At 43.4% G+C, this 13,258-nt stretch overlaps 1 protein-coding gene across 2 annotated transcripts in view; it reads right to left on the bottom strand.

Moving 5' to 3' along the window:
• Positions 1 to 2,922: 2,922 nt before the first annotated feature.
• Positions 2,923 to 13,258, bottom strand: part of PRPS2 (phosphoribosyl pyrophosphate synthetase 2) — a 28,848-nt gene continuing 18,512 nt past the window's right edge. For both annotated transcript variants that reach the window (XM_037046298.1, XM_037046297.1), the window contains exons 5-7: positions 7,511 to 7,684; positions 6,608 to 6,767; positions 2,923 to 5,473 (exon numbers count right to left, since the gene is read on the bottom strand). In XM_037046298.1, the coding sequence (XP_036902193.1) occupies positions 5,381 to 5,473; positions 6,608 to 6,767; positions 7,511 to 7,684 (427 nt within the window). In that variant the 3' untranslated portion in view covers positions 2,923 to 5,380. The remainder of the gene's footprint in view (positions 5,474 to 6,607; positions 6,768 to 7,510; positions 7,685 to 13,258) is intronic.

Here is a 13,258-nt window from a genome sequence, read left to right as displayed (position 1 = left end):
GCCATTGTTATTGCCAAGTAATTGTGAAAAATTTTAAAACATTTCTTGTCCTTGTATTTACCAAAATTTCCTCAATGGATATATATTATTTTATAGTCAGTAATAAAGTCTTTATATAATTGAAGAAAAAGAAAATGTGCAGTAATTGGTGATAGATTAACAAGGTTTGGGTATATCTATGTAATATTTCTATTACTACATTATCTTACAGATTTTATAAAATAAATATTTATAGTCAATAAAATAAAGTTCTTAAAGAAATACAAATAAAACAACATCCCAGTATTTTTAAATAATCAGATTGGAAAAAAGGGGGAAAAATTGCCTATTCAGTGTCAGCCAGGATTTCTGGAGTTTGGGTGGGCGTGCAAATTGATAGTACCTTTCCAGCGAGGGACTCAAGTATACCCGAGTTCAAGAGGGGCATTGCTCCAATGGAGCAACACCATGTGTAGGAATTCTAACAAAGGAGAAATGTTTTAAAATTCTCCAAAATGTAGGTGCTGACTTGTATAGATTTATGGAATTAATGGCAGCCCTTTGTTCTTACATATACTTTGCTTTGCTCTTTTGCTTTCTAAGTGTAGTGTCCCAAACCTGATATGCTTGCATGTTGGGAGGAGGGAGCAGACCTTGAGAGCTTTGTGGCCATGAGCTTAAAGTGGAAGTTCTGAATCTTGGTGGCACATTGGAAAGGGACTTTCATGTCAGGCACCCAATGACTCTGATTTAACCACTCATGGGTGGGGCTTGGGTATTGGGAGTTTTCAGAACTGCTCAATTGATTTCAGTGGACAGACAAGCTTGAGACAAACAGGAATGATAGAAGCTCTCTTAACCTGACCTCTATTTACAATTTAATTGGTTAACCTGCACGCTCTTTTCCTTCCATAAAAAAATAAATGTTGATTGATGTCCAGGACCTATTTAACATCTCAGGTCAGCAGGGTACTACTAGTACATATACCAGTTGAGGTGATTTCCAAGATTCAGCTGTTTCTAAACCTTTTTTTTTATGCCAGTTGTGTTATTAATTGTAATATTATAGCTCAATTAAATGGGTATCTCATTTCACAGATACCCAGACTCAGAGTGCTGTGGACATCTGCCCAAGGCCACACAGCTTGGCAGTAGCATACCAGGGACCAGCCTCTACATCGCTACACTCCTGGTTTAGGGCACTTTCCACCACATTGCATTGTTTGCTTTTCCATTTTTATTGCTTTTAAAATGCGAAGTTATTTTTGCTGGTTTTTCTTTTGATCACAGGACTCAGCCTTTAGGATAGATAGTGAGAACTGCTCTTATCATTATACAGGGCACTGCTTTTGGTTCCATTTATATTGGTATGGTCACACAAATTAGGTTGGTGTGAAAGGCTTCAATTGATCACCATCTCTGTTATTGTACGGCAATTATTCCTGTTGTGTCTACAGCCCATTGGAAGTATTTTCAACATGCATCTGTTTGCCACTACCTAATGCTACCCTTGATGGAGATGGTCAGGACAATGAGCTCTCTGGGTGAGGGGATTGTGTTTGTGCCCTTTCAAGAACACAAAACAGAGCTTGGAGACTACAGTGAAGCCAACCAATCCAGAAGGTGGTCTTGGGAAGTGAGGGCAGGGAAAGATGGAGGGATGTGTTTCTAGGGTACAGCAGGTCAAGCAATAAAGTGAAGTGAAGCTCTGTAGGGAAAAGGACAGACAACATGTTGACTTCTGCAGGCAACACACAGGAAGGATATACTAGTATGTTTCAGCCCTTCACTTCCATCTTCATTGGCCATCCTCACTCAAACATACTACACACCAAACACCTTGTGCTGATCCTGCTTGAGCCCTTGCTGGAATACAGCCATCTGGTTCTGAAAAATTCTGCCATGAAGCACCAGCAAGCTGTCCCTTCACAAAGCCCATTCAGATCACCCTAGCCTTGCTCATCCTCTGAACCTCTATTTCATCTTTCCCTGACACACAGCCTGTCCATCCTGTAGCTCAGCTGGATTTGGTAAGATCTGCCACATGGAATGACATACCCCCAGAGGTGTGACAGCATTGTTAGGTGGAATTGAAGTGTTTCCACCACTGCTTCATTTCCCCCTTCCTTCGAGTACATTCCATCACATTCTCTCAAACAGATCATCTCCGATGGAGCTTAGTTCTTTATATTTCACTGGAACTTTAAGACTAAAGGTTGCCACTCTGGGTTACCCACACTTTAAACCTGAGCATTACTGGGAGAGCATGAGTATTATATAAATTTATCTTGTCCCTACGAGAATAACTTAAAGCATCACTGAATACAAGTTGTTCTGTGGGAACAGGAAATGCTTTTTGGCACTTCCAAAATCAAAGCACATGAGAAACTTCTATGGCGCGTACATTTAAGTTTGGTCCACTCCAACCTATGGCTACCAAACATTACTACTTTGCTGTGTAAACACTGTGCAATCTTTGTTTTACAGGAAAAATCTAGAATTATCAACTTGGATACCTTATGTGGTACCACTATTACACTTTGGGGCAAGGAGACTGCTAATCAGTCCTTCAGAAATACCTTCAAAATGGAGGAGAGAGTCCTGACCCATGTGGCTCAGTTGGTCAGAGTGTCGTCCTATAAATTGAAAGGTTGTGGGTTCAATTCCCAGTCAGGGCACATACACAGGTCACGGGTTTAGTCCCCAGTCAGGATGTGTGCAAGAAGTCAATCAATAAATGTCCCCCCTCTCTGCTTCTCTCTATAAAAGCAATGAAAAAATATCCTCAGGTGTGGATAAAAAAGGAAGACAGCTGACTTAAAAAAACTGGCTTTTCTGTAATTTTATATGGTGGGCTATAGTCAGAAGTGGCAGACATTTTCAGGTAGCCCACAAAACATCACTCAGGCAAAACAAACAGCTCCGCAATGACGACTCACACTATGAAAGTAGTAGGACTTTATTGAAAGGTTTTAGTACAGTGTTGAAAGATCTGAAAATGTTATAGTAAACGAATACAAGCACTGCAAATGATATATTCCTGAATCTAGTTGACATCTAACAAAACACAGTTACCCTATGAATATCTGCAAGTTGATTAATGTAACTTGGAGGGCTGAGCGATTTTGGTTATGTTCCCATTTCTCTGGCTCCCCTTTTTGGCTAGATACACAGCAAGTCAGCCTCCACCCAGCAGAGCTGACAGGACCAACGTGTTCAGTGGTTTCATGGACACGTTTCCACACCAGCAATAGGAAAAGCGTGAGTTCTGGGAGCTGTGGGAGGAAGCTGCTCGTAGGCTACCTTCCCCATCTTCGCTGAACTGAAAGCAAATAGCTCGGGCCCACACTGCCACTATGTATGGCCGAGTCCAGTCTAATTAGTTAGCTAATGTATTAGAAGTACTTTCAAAAACACACTTGGTACTAAACAATCTAAGAAACAGTCAGGTCTTAATTTAGAAGATTACAATAGATTTTGTAAAAATTTTCCCCCTTTGGATCTTATTTTAAAATCAACTCCCTATTTTACTACCAATTATAAATGTTAGATGAAATGATTACCTTGAAAGCAACTGGGTTTAGTCATGTCATGTCAACAGGCCCACACTCGTATGCCAAGCTGTCTACTTACGCATATCCATATAACTACATTTTCATTTCTCTATGCATAGAAATCCTAAGAAATACAGCTATCCCTCGTTTATCAAAAAATTAAAATTACATAGCATCTAAATAAACTCTTTATATTATCTCAAGTCAACTCTTTCTAGACATTGTCACTCTGTATTGCATAGCTGGCTGTACCAGGCTATACCATTTTATCTCAAAAACCGTACCTCAAAATGCTCGTTTCTGTGGTGACAAAAATGACACTTTTTCACTTCGTTTCCACCTCTGCTGCAGTGAAGTTGGAAACCATAACGGCCTCTTTGTGAAGGTTTCTAACAAATTTGTTAATGACTTCAATAGATTTTTCCTTTTCCCTCTGCACATTTTAAACAATTTATCCTCTCCAAGTTTTAAGATTCAGCAGGAGGGAGAGCCTGTTTGCTTATTATCTTATGCAGGTGAATGGTCTTCTTCCGGTGGCACAGTATTCAGCTGGGTGCGCACCAGTGGGCACATAATAAAACTCACAAGGAGGGAGGGCATCGGGGAGGCACCTGACGTGGGAGGAGGTCATCAAGGGCCACCTCGGGGAGGAAGCAATCTTTTCCCCCACAATCACTCTCGGGCCCCTAGTTGAATATTATTTCAATGGGGGAACTCCTGTTTATTTATTTGTACTTTTCTTGTAGGCCTACATGAAAAATTGTTCCCGTAGTGGCTTTGGTTCCAATAATCAGTTGCCTAGTCTCGCTACTTCTTATTACAAAAAGCTGATGAACGTGAAAAATCAAAACTGATGATGCTTAAATATGCATTTAGTGTAAATTACAAAAAAAAATCCACCCTTTCATTCCTGTGAAAGGCCAAATGATGACCAGTCAATCTGAGGGGACTTAGGAGCTTTTGGCCGGGTGGAAATCAACAACATTTTCATGTTTGGAAAAAGGCTAAGTCAAAGCCAGAGCTGAAAACGTGACCTCAACAAGACGACAGGACAAATGGCGCCCAAACAACTGTCCGTCTGGGATGGACAGAGGCGAGCAGGAGCGGGACAGTGCAGAGACTGTCTCAAAACGGGCTCCAATGCGGATCTATCACTGAAGTCATTGTGGGATTTGAGAACACGACATTTCACGCAGGTGATTGCTGTAACATGTGTTCCAGAAGTGGTAATAAAAACAATTTGGAGCTAAATGGCCTCTGATAGGTCTAATATTCACTCAAAAATGTATCAGTGGCCATCTTCAAGTACAAAGACTTTGGTCCAAATCAAACACAGTAACTAAAATGGTTTATTTGAAACCTGGCTACTAAAAAAAAAATCATGGTATTATATATTTTCTAAGGTTTTCTTAGAAGGGCTCATTCTATACGGGGTTTTACTCAAATGTCCACAGGCATTATCATTTTATATATACATAGAAGTCTTTATCCTAAAGTCACCTTGGGCAACCCTGAAATATATAAATTATGAACCTCCACAATGCAATTACATATGTGGAAGTTGTGGCCTCAAAACAAACAGGACAAAGGAGAAAGTCGCCTATCAGAGCAAGTCAAGATAACAAAAATGCTTTTGATTTATGACAGTTAGCAGATCAAATAACCACTGCCCTGCCCCGAAACTGGAAGTAAATGGTCTTTGAGCTATAGAAGGGGGACACACCGGGTCTTGGTGGATACAAAGATCTGGCTTTTGTGTTCTAACTGCTGAGCCCTGAAGCTAACAAATCAGATGAAAACACACTCATCAGAAATCAGCAGGCTTGCTCCATCCTCCCGCCCTGGATTTACAGCGGGACATGGCTGAACAGGTAAGACACAGATTCACCGTTGTGGGTCCGGCGGATCGCCTCGGCCAAGATCATTGAAATGTCAATGACCTAAGTGACAAAGAGAAAAAGGGCAAGGGAAGTGAGGCATCTTAGTCGCATGTAATTAAAAACATAAAAGCCAGAAAACCTACAATTTCTCTACCTGCAAGACATGCTATTATCAAGACCTATACCCATTTTCTTTTGGGAGGAGAGACAGCTTTGGGTCAATCTTCAAATTACGGCCTGTGAAACCAAACCCCTAAGACACAGGTGGCAAACACAAGGCCCGCAGGCCGAATCCGGCCCTCCACCTCGTTTTATCCAGCCCGGCACCTAGTTTCTATCCAGCGGCAGCACCGAGCTCTCGCTTAACCATTAAGGAGCAGTTACATGTATACAGTCCTACAGTTACATTCAGCCCTTTGAAGGCAACTGAGAGGCTGATGTGGTCCCTGGTGAACATGAGTCTGACACCCCTGCCTAATGGGATCCTGGGAGGCAGATTTTCAGTGCAGATACTCAAAGGCTTTCCAGAGCTGCCGTTAACCAGAGACATCCTTTTCTTGGGCGTTTGTTGTTTTCAAATTAATTTTATTCAATTATATGGAAGGTTTCTCTTTCTCTTGGTTTCAGAACAATGTAGTGACTATATCATTTAAAAGCACAACTATGATCATTCTAACTCAGGGTTCAGCAAACTACTGTTTCTGTAAAGGGCTTGAGAAAAAATATTTTCTGCTTTGTAGGCCACGCCCAACTCAGTTGTCATGGTTGTGTGAGAACAGCCACAGACGATATATAAATTCATGGGCGTGGCTGTGTTCCCATAAAACTTTATTTACAAAAGCACATGATGGGCTGGACTGGGCTGGTGGGCCATAGCTCACGGACTGTCACCTGCAGCTGATCTGGTGGACCTTTTGGGTTGTAAGTTAATTCTGTTGAGCTCCAGCCCAGCCTGGCTCTTCCTCTTTTTCTCTCCACAGTAAGTGGTTTTATCCACTTACTATTTCTAACTTTGACCTTTGCTGGCCAGAGCCTTTCTCAGAGCTCGAACATGAGTTAGACACCCGCCCCCCCGCAAAAGGGAAGCTGCACCCTCTGCTGACATCTGCCTTCGTCAGCAGTCACGCACAGATGCTATTTTTCGAGATCCAAGGTAGGTGCCTCGCTTGGCTCTGCCTGCAGGGTAGACAGTACCTGGATCTTGGGGCAATGAATCATTTTGTCCTCTTGCGGGATTGTGTTTGTGACAACAACAGCCTCGAAGGAGGCACTGTTGATTCTGGAAATAGCTGGTCCAGAGAAGATCCCGTGGGTAAGAATGGCATAAACTTTGGTAGCTCCGGCCAAGACCAACCTATAAAACAGAAGACCAAAAAAGTCTCCCCTTAGTGTGAATTTAAAAGCAAAGTGTTCCATAAAGGAAACCACAAAACCAATTTCATTCACGTTCAGTAGCCAAAAACCAGGCTCTTAAAAGGTATGTGTTGGCAACATGCTTTGTTATGCCATTAAATCCGGGACTACTGACCTTGGCCGTGGGCCCAGAGGGTCCTTTGTTGTGCTGCACCCCTGGACTGCACTGTAGCAATGCCTCCCTCCCCTGGGCTGTGACAACCAAAAATGTCTCCAGACATTGTCAAATGTCCCCCAGGGAACAAAACTGCCCTTGGTTGAGAGCCATTGGTTTAAACCAAAATAGCCTGAATATCATCCTTTCGACGTATCAATATAAAATATCATTGAGAGATTTTGTTCTTTGCTTTGTACTGTCTTTGAAGGCTGGAGCGAGGGCCGAACAGAAGGCAGTGAGAGCCCGAGGAAGCCTGCAAGGGGTGTCTTTCTTTCTGTGCTCAGGTACAGGGGGCATGCCTCCTTGGACCCTTCATAAAACCCACCTTGAAAGTAGAAAGCAGGCCTTAAAGGACCATGGTTTCCTTCCTACCAAGGAAAATAAATGCGCCTAGAACCTCCCCTGATTTGAAATGTCACTGCTAAGCAGACAGCAATGATTAGGAAAAACAGGCCTAATTTTTCAAAGCTGACACTTCCCCCTTCTTAATGAGATATCCTAACACTTTCCCAAATTGTCCCTCGTACTTGTCCGCAGCGTGGCAGATTGTGCCACAAGTGTCAGCCATGTCATCCACGAGGATGGCCACACGGTCCTTCACGTCACCCACCAGGACCATCCCATCCACCTCGTTCGCCTTCTTCCTCTCTTTGTGAATCAGCGCAAAGTCCACATTCAACCTGTCAGCAATGGATGTGACCCTGTGCAGATGAAGAGGACACGTTAAAAACAGTCAGTAAAACAATTTCGTTCTTTCAAGTTGCCCATTAGGAATGTAGTCACCAGCCACACTCTACACAATGAAAGAATCAGCTGTCACTTGTGAGGCCAGTGACGTGGCTCTGCATTTGTGGCAGCTGGGGATAAATGACAGAGTACCCTGCCCACTGGCTAACGCTACTGGATAATGACTGATATTCAATTTGGTAGTGCTGCGTGGTGGTTTTTGAAATCCCAGGCATGAATTTAAGCAAGTTTCTTGGAAACTGCCATGGGCGCAGTTAGGGGCGTGGCTGTGGGGGACAAAGTCCTGGTGAAATGCAGCTATGGAACAGGCAGGCTTACAGCCATAGGCGCCAGTACACTTGAAGCCTTAGTACACTTGGAGACTAAATCATGAGTCTGGTTCCTCCACCCGTCAACTGTGAATGCTCAAAAGCCAGCAGCTCAGAAAGCACGGAGCTGGCCCCAGAAAGAGGAGGTGACAGGCTGGGCCCGTCTGTGAGCCCAGGACATTTTTCCGATGAAAAGTGACCACAAAATGATGCCACAGATACAAGGCGACTTGAAATGAGATTTGAGTTCTTATAACAATCAACTGCTATGCAATTCAGCTGAGAAGTGATACTGGGGGCCCGATACACTCACTGTCGCACGCTGCAGTTTTGTAGGCAGTGAATGGAGAGTGACCTCCGTGCCTTTTTAGGGCCCTGCTCCTGTTCACTGCATCATCCTCAGACAGCAACCGGGAAGGGTGCTCCTGGGCGCTCCGACCACAGAGACAGCGACAAGTCTCTGCACCCCAGGTCTCCCTCACCTGCTTCTGAGAAGGTTCAGTGACCGTGCTTTTTAATTGTGGTAACATGCATATAAAATAGAATCTAACATGCATATAAAATAGAGTCTATCATTTCAACCAGCTTAAAACATACAATTCGGTGGCATTCAGCGCACACACATCGTATTGTATAAGTACCACCTCTAATTTCCAGAACATTTTCACCACGCCAAAAGGAAACCCCGTGCCATTTTGGCAGTCACTCCCCACTCCCCCCAGGCCACCATGGCCATGAGGCTACTTCATCTCTATGGATTTACGTCTTCTGAAATTTTCATATGAATGGAATCATACAATGTATGGTCTTTTGTAGCTGGCTTCTTTCTCTTAGCATGTTTACTAGTTTTTCTAAAAAGGTTTTATTTATTTTTAGAGAGAGGGGAAGGGAGGGAGAAAGGGAAAGAAACATCGATGTGAGAAAAATCAATTGGTTGCCTCTCATATGTGCCCCAATTGGGAACCTGGCCTGCAACCCAGGCATGTGCCCTTACCGGGAATCAAACAGGAGACCTTTTGGTCTACAGGATGATACCCAAGCCACTCTGCCACACCAGTTGGAACTGATATTTACTCAGTTTGTCCGTGTTGTAGCATAGATCACTATTTTATTCCTTGGTATGGATCAATCATTTGCATCATAAGGATATACAATAGCCCGTTCTGCCTAGCCAGTCATGTGCTGATGGGCACCTGGATTGTTTCAATGTTTTGGCTACTGTGAATTCTGCTGCTATAAACATTGGCACAGAAGTATGTCTGAGTCCCTGCTTTTAAGTCCTTTAGGTGCATACATATGGGCAGAATTACTGGGTCATATGGTAGCGCTGTGTATATAACTTATTTAGCCAGTCTTTTACCAGCTCCCAACTTGACCAAAGACCACAGCCACCTTTTTCAGATCTTAGTGTTTTCCCTGAAATTAGCAGGGACATCTGTTACTCACGTAAGGGCCAGAAATGAGAATGAGGCCTAAGGCGAGGCCACCTTTACTCCATGTAGGAAAATCTCCATTTCTGAACATTCTAGAGTTGCACTGTGGCACAGTAGGCCCCTGGGCACCCTTTCTGATGGAAACAGCTCCAGTGCTAGGTCACAGAGGGGACTATCTGTACGAATGCATCGCTGAGCTGGAACAGTAGTCGGGATCTTCAGAAGCCGAGGATGTAAAAGTGGGTTATCCTAAGAAGCAGGCAAGCAGCTAAGGTCTTGCCCCGAGGGTTTCTAAGGAGCCTTAAAGGATCTTGAGCCTAAGAGGTGACCCTGTGTAACAGAGGGATGCTGGAGGTTATCCCTCAGCATAGTAAGTAAAAATTAACCTGCAATGTGTGGTTGCCTCTCACATGGCCCCCACTAGAGACCTGGCCGGCAACCCAGGCATGTGCCCTGACTGGGAATCAAACCGCAATAATTAACCTGCTGCCCAGGTAGGGACGGGAAGGACGTGTGGCTGTCTCAAACTCCATGCTAAGTGGAGGGCATTAGTTCGCTCCCAAGAGTTGCAAACTGCACGTAGGCAGTCCTTAGTGTTATTCATCCAAATTCCCATGCTGTATATGCTAAAACCCACAAGTGGAGAATTGAACTCAAAATGATCCTTTGGGGTAATAGTCCAAGATAAGGAAAAATGATAACAGATACATTGGGATATGGTGGCGGGGGGAGAGGTAAGCAAAGACAGCCACTAAGTAGACAAATCTAAATAAATGTTTATTATCTAAAATTGCAATAATGATGTCTAATTTGTGGAAAAGAAAGAAACTACACCAGACAATAGCTTTAAAGTACAAAAGATGGTGGTCACGAATGAAAATGTCGATAATCTCAAAAGAGAAAGGATCAGGCCCTGGCTGGGTATCTCCACTGGTTAGCACATCGTCTGGATATAGCAAGGCTGCAGGCTTGCTCCCCAGTCAGAGCACACAGAAGAATCAGCCAATGAGTGCACAACTAAGTGGAAAAACAAGCTGATGTCTCATTCTCTCCTATCAATCAACAAAATAAGGAACAAACTTTCCACTTAAAGACAAAGGCTGTTAGAGCAGCTAAGATAAGACACCAGCTTCAGATCTCCAAAGTCCCTGAAGCAAAGGGAAGCATTACTGTGATAAAGGTCTATATTCTTCCTGTTATCAAAAATGCATCCTTTCCCTGGCTGGTGTAGCTCAGTGGATTGAGCATGGGCTGTGAACCAAAGGCTTATGGTTTGATTCCCAGTCAGGGCTCATGCCTGGGTTGCTGGCCAGGTCCCTAGTGGGGGCCATGTGAGAGGCAACCACACATTGCTGTTTCTCTCCCTCTCTTTCTCCTTCCCTCCCCTTCGAAAAAAATTTAAAAAAAAATATGAGGGAGGGAATTTCAGGGGAAATAGGGGAGGGATTTAAAGGAACATATATAAAGGATACATGGACAACATCTGAGAAGGGTGGAAATGGGAGGGAGGGGGGAGCACGGGGGGTGGGATGGGATGGGAGTAATAGACAGGAGACTATACTTGAAAAATAATTAAATAAAAAAAATTGGGGAAAAAAAAGTAGTCTAAAAAATGCATCCTTCCGTCTCAAACCAAAACCACATTACTCTAGCTCACACCCTTCATTTCTAAATCTATTTACCACTGGTTTCCTAACATAAGGACTTAATTGGGCAAACAAATTAATTACAATGCTGACAAAAATTGTTCCCCACAATCACAACATTTACTACTATCCATATGCCAATTTCATAAAGATAAGCCATATAAACTGTAATTCAGGAAAGCGAGTTTCTCAGGAAACAAGACAGATTTTCCCAAGAAGAGACTCGTGAACACCGTATATGCAATGCGTGTGTCTACATTAGAGCACTGGTTTATTTGTAAGGATCAGAAAGATCTCAGCGTGGCAGGGCCCTGGCCCATGGCCCACCACCGTTGTGGCCTAAGTTCTAAGCCCATGGAGCTGTGAAGTTCAAGTACAACATGCATTCACACCTCTGCCAGGTGACCCCACTCTCCTGCCCCTTGGGCAAGCAGACAAGGGGGGCACCCAGAAGCAGGGTGAGGAACAAGCTGAGTGAGCCATGGGGCTTTGGGGGAACGAGGGTGAGCATGGAACATGAGTGGGGAGGCCCAGCCACTTAATAGAATATTCCTAGTCCTGAACAGCCTACAACTCTGTTTGCAGGTAGACAACTGAGACTTATTAATACGTAACCCTAACAAATAGTGTTGAGACAATATATCACACAGAAATCTTAAGCAGGAAAAGCTAGAAGAAAAATAATGCACAGTTTACTCTCCATTTCTTCTGGACACATGTTTACACTCTTTCTAAACCAGAAAAAATAAAAATTAAACCTGAATTACTTAGTTTCACCAACTTCCTGTACCAGTTTTAGTTAATATTGATTATCTTAACCATGGCAGGTGTGTTTCCTTTTAAGGTTTATTTGCTCTTAGCTGTTAGCCCAATGAAGTTTCAAAAACTACCCGAGGGACCTCTTGTGGCGACATTAAATATATATATATATTTTGACCGGGAACAAGTCAAGCGGCAAAGCTTTTTCTAAGGCAGAAAGTTCCAATTTGTGAGATAGAGATTTATTTTCTTTGGTGGAATAGGGAGGACTTTTTGCATTAAGCAAAGAAGTCACAGATAATGTAAACTGCACACACCATGTGTTACCTGTGAGGCTGTTCAGTCAGTTGGGAAATAGCTGAGTTTGGAATGTGAGGATGATAATGTATAATAAAAGCTTGGGAAGGGGGAAAGGAGGTGGCAAAAAAAATAGGGGAACCTATCATAAAAGGCCATGTTTCTTGCATAAGGGAGAGATGGATTATTTAATAAGTAGTTTTGGAACAAGTAGAAGGCTGGGAGGTGGGGGAAGAGCTGGAATCTCATTTCACTCTTCATTCCAATACAATTTCAGGTTAAAAAAAATGGAACATTAAAAAAGAAAAGAACAACCCTTAAACAAAATCATAGGAGAAGAAAAATGTTGAGAGAGTGAATCCTTTATAAACCCAGAAACCAAAAAAAGGTGAAGAGACAGCTAAAGAATGTTGGGAAAGTCCTGCAGAGAATAAAAACACACAAAGAGAAGAAATGAAAAAAGCAGGGTGGGGGCACAGACATCTGAATCCCCCCCAACACAAGAGCCTAAGGTGTGACCTCTTGCCTGTGGGCACTCTTCAGAATGCAAAGGAAAAGGCCTCAGGCCAACAGAATAGGCAAAAAGGTAAGAACAGACCCTCATGGAAAATAAACACGCCTGGAAGGGTGCTGAACCCTACCCTCAGCACCCCAGCATCCAAAAGGTTTCATTAATAGAGAGGCCTCAAACATGTCTCTGAAAAAAGTGACACCTCCTCAAGAAGAGCCCCAGGCAGGTCCTTCAGGAGGTGTTCCAGAGAAGGCACTGTCACCATAGAGATGAAGACCCTCCAATGGGACAAGATGGGCAGGTAGAAGACAGTGATACTGGTGACCTGGACCCTGTGCCGGCCTAGGCTAATGTGTGTTTGTGTCTTAGTCTTTAACAAGAGAATTTAAAAAGTAAAAAATAAACTTAAAAATAGTAAAATCTACCCTGGAAAGTGTGGCTCAGTGGATTGAGTGCCAGCCTGTGAACCAAGGGTCACTGGTTCCATTCCCAGTCAGGGCACATGCCTGGGCTGCAGGCCAGGTCCCCAGTAGGGGGGCACTCGAGAGGGAACCACACATTGCTGTTTCTCTCC

Source organism: Sturnira hondurensis, unplaced genomic scaffold, assembly GCF_014824575.4.
Source record: "Sturnira hondurensis isolate 20B ecotype Veracruz unplaced genomic scaffold, ASM1482457v3 Scaffold0005220, whole genome shotgun sequence".
NCBI classification, from domain to species: Eukaryota; Metazoa; Chordata; class Mammalia; order Chiroptera; family Phyllostomidae; genus Sturnira; species Sturnira hondurensis.
Note: the sequence above shows the minus strand (reverse complement) of the source record. Positions and strands in the feature narration are given on the sequence as shown.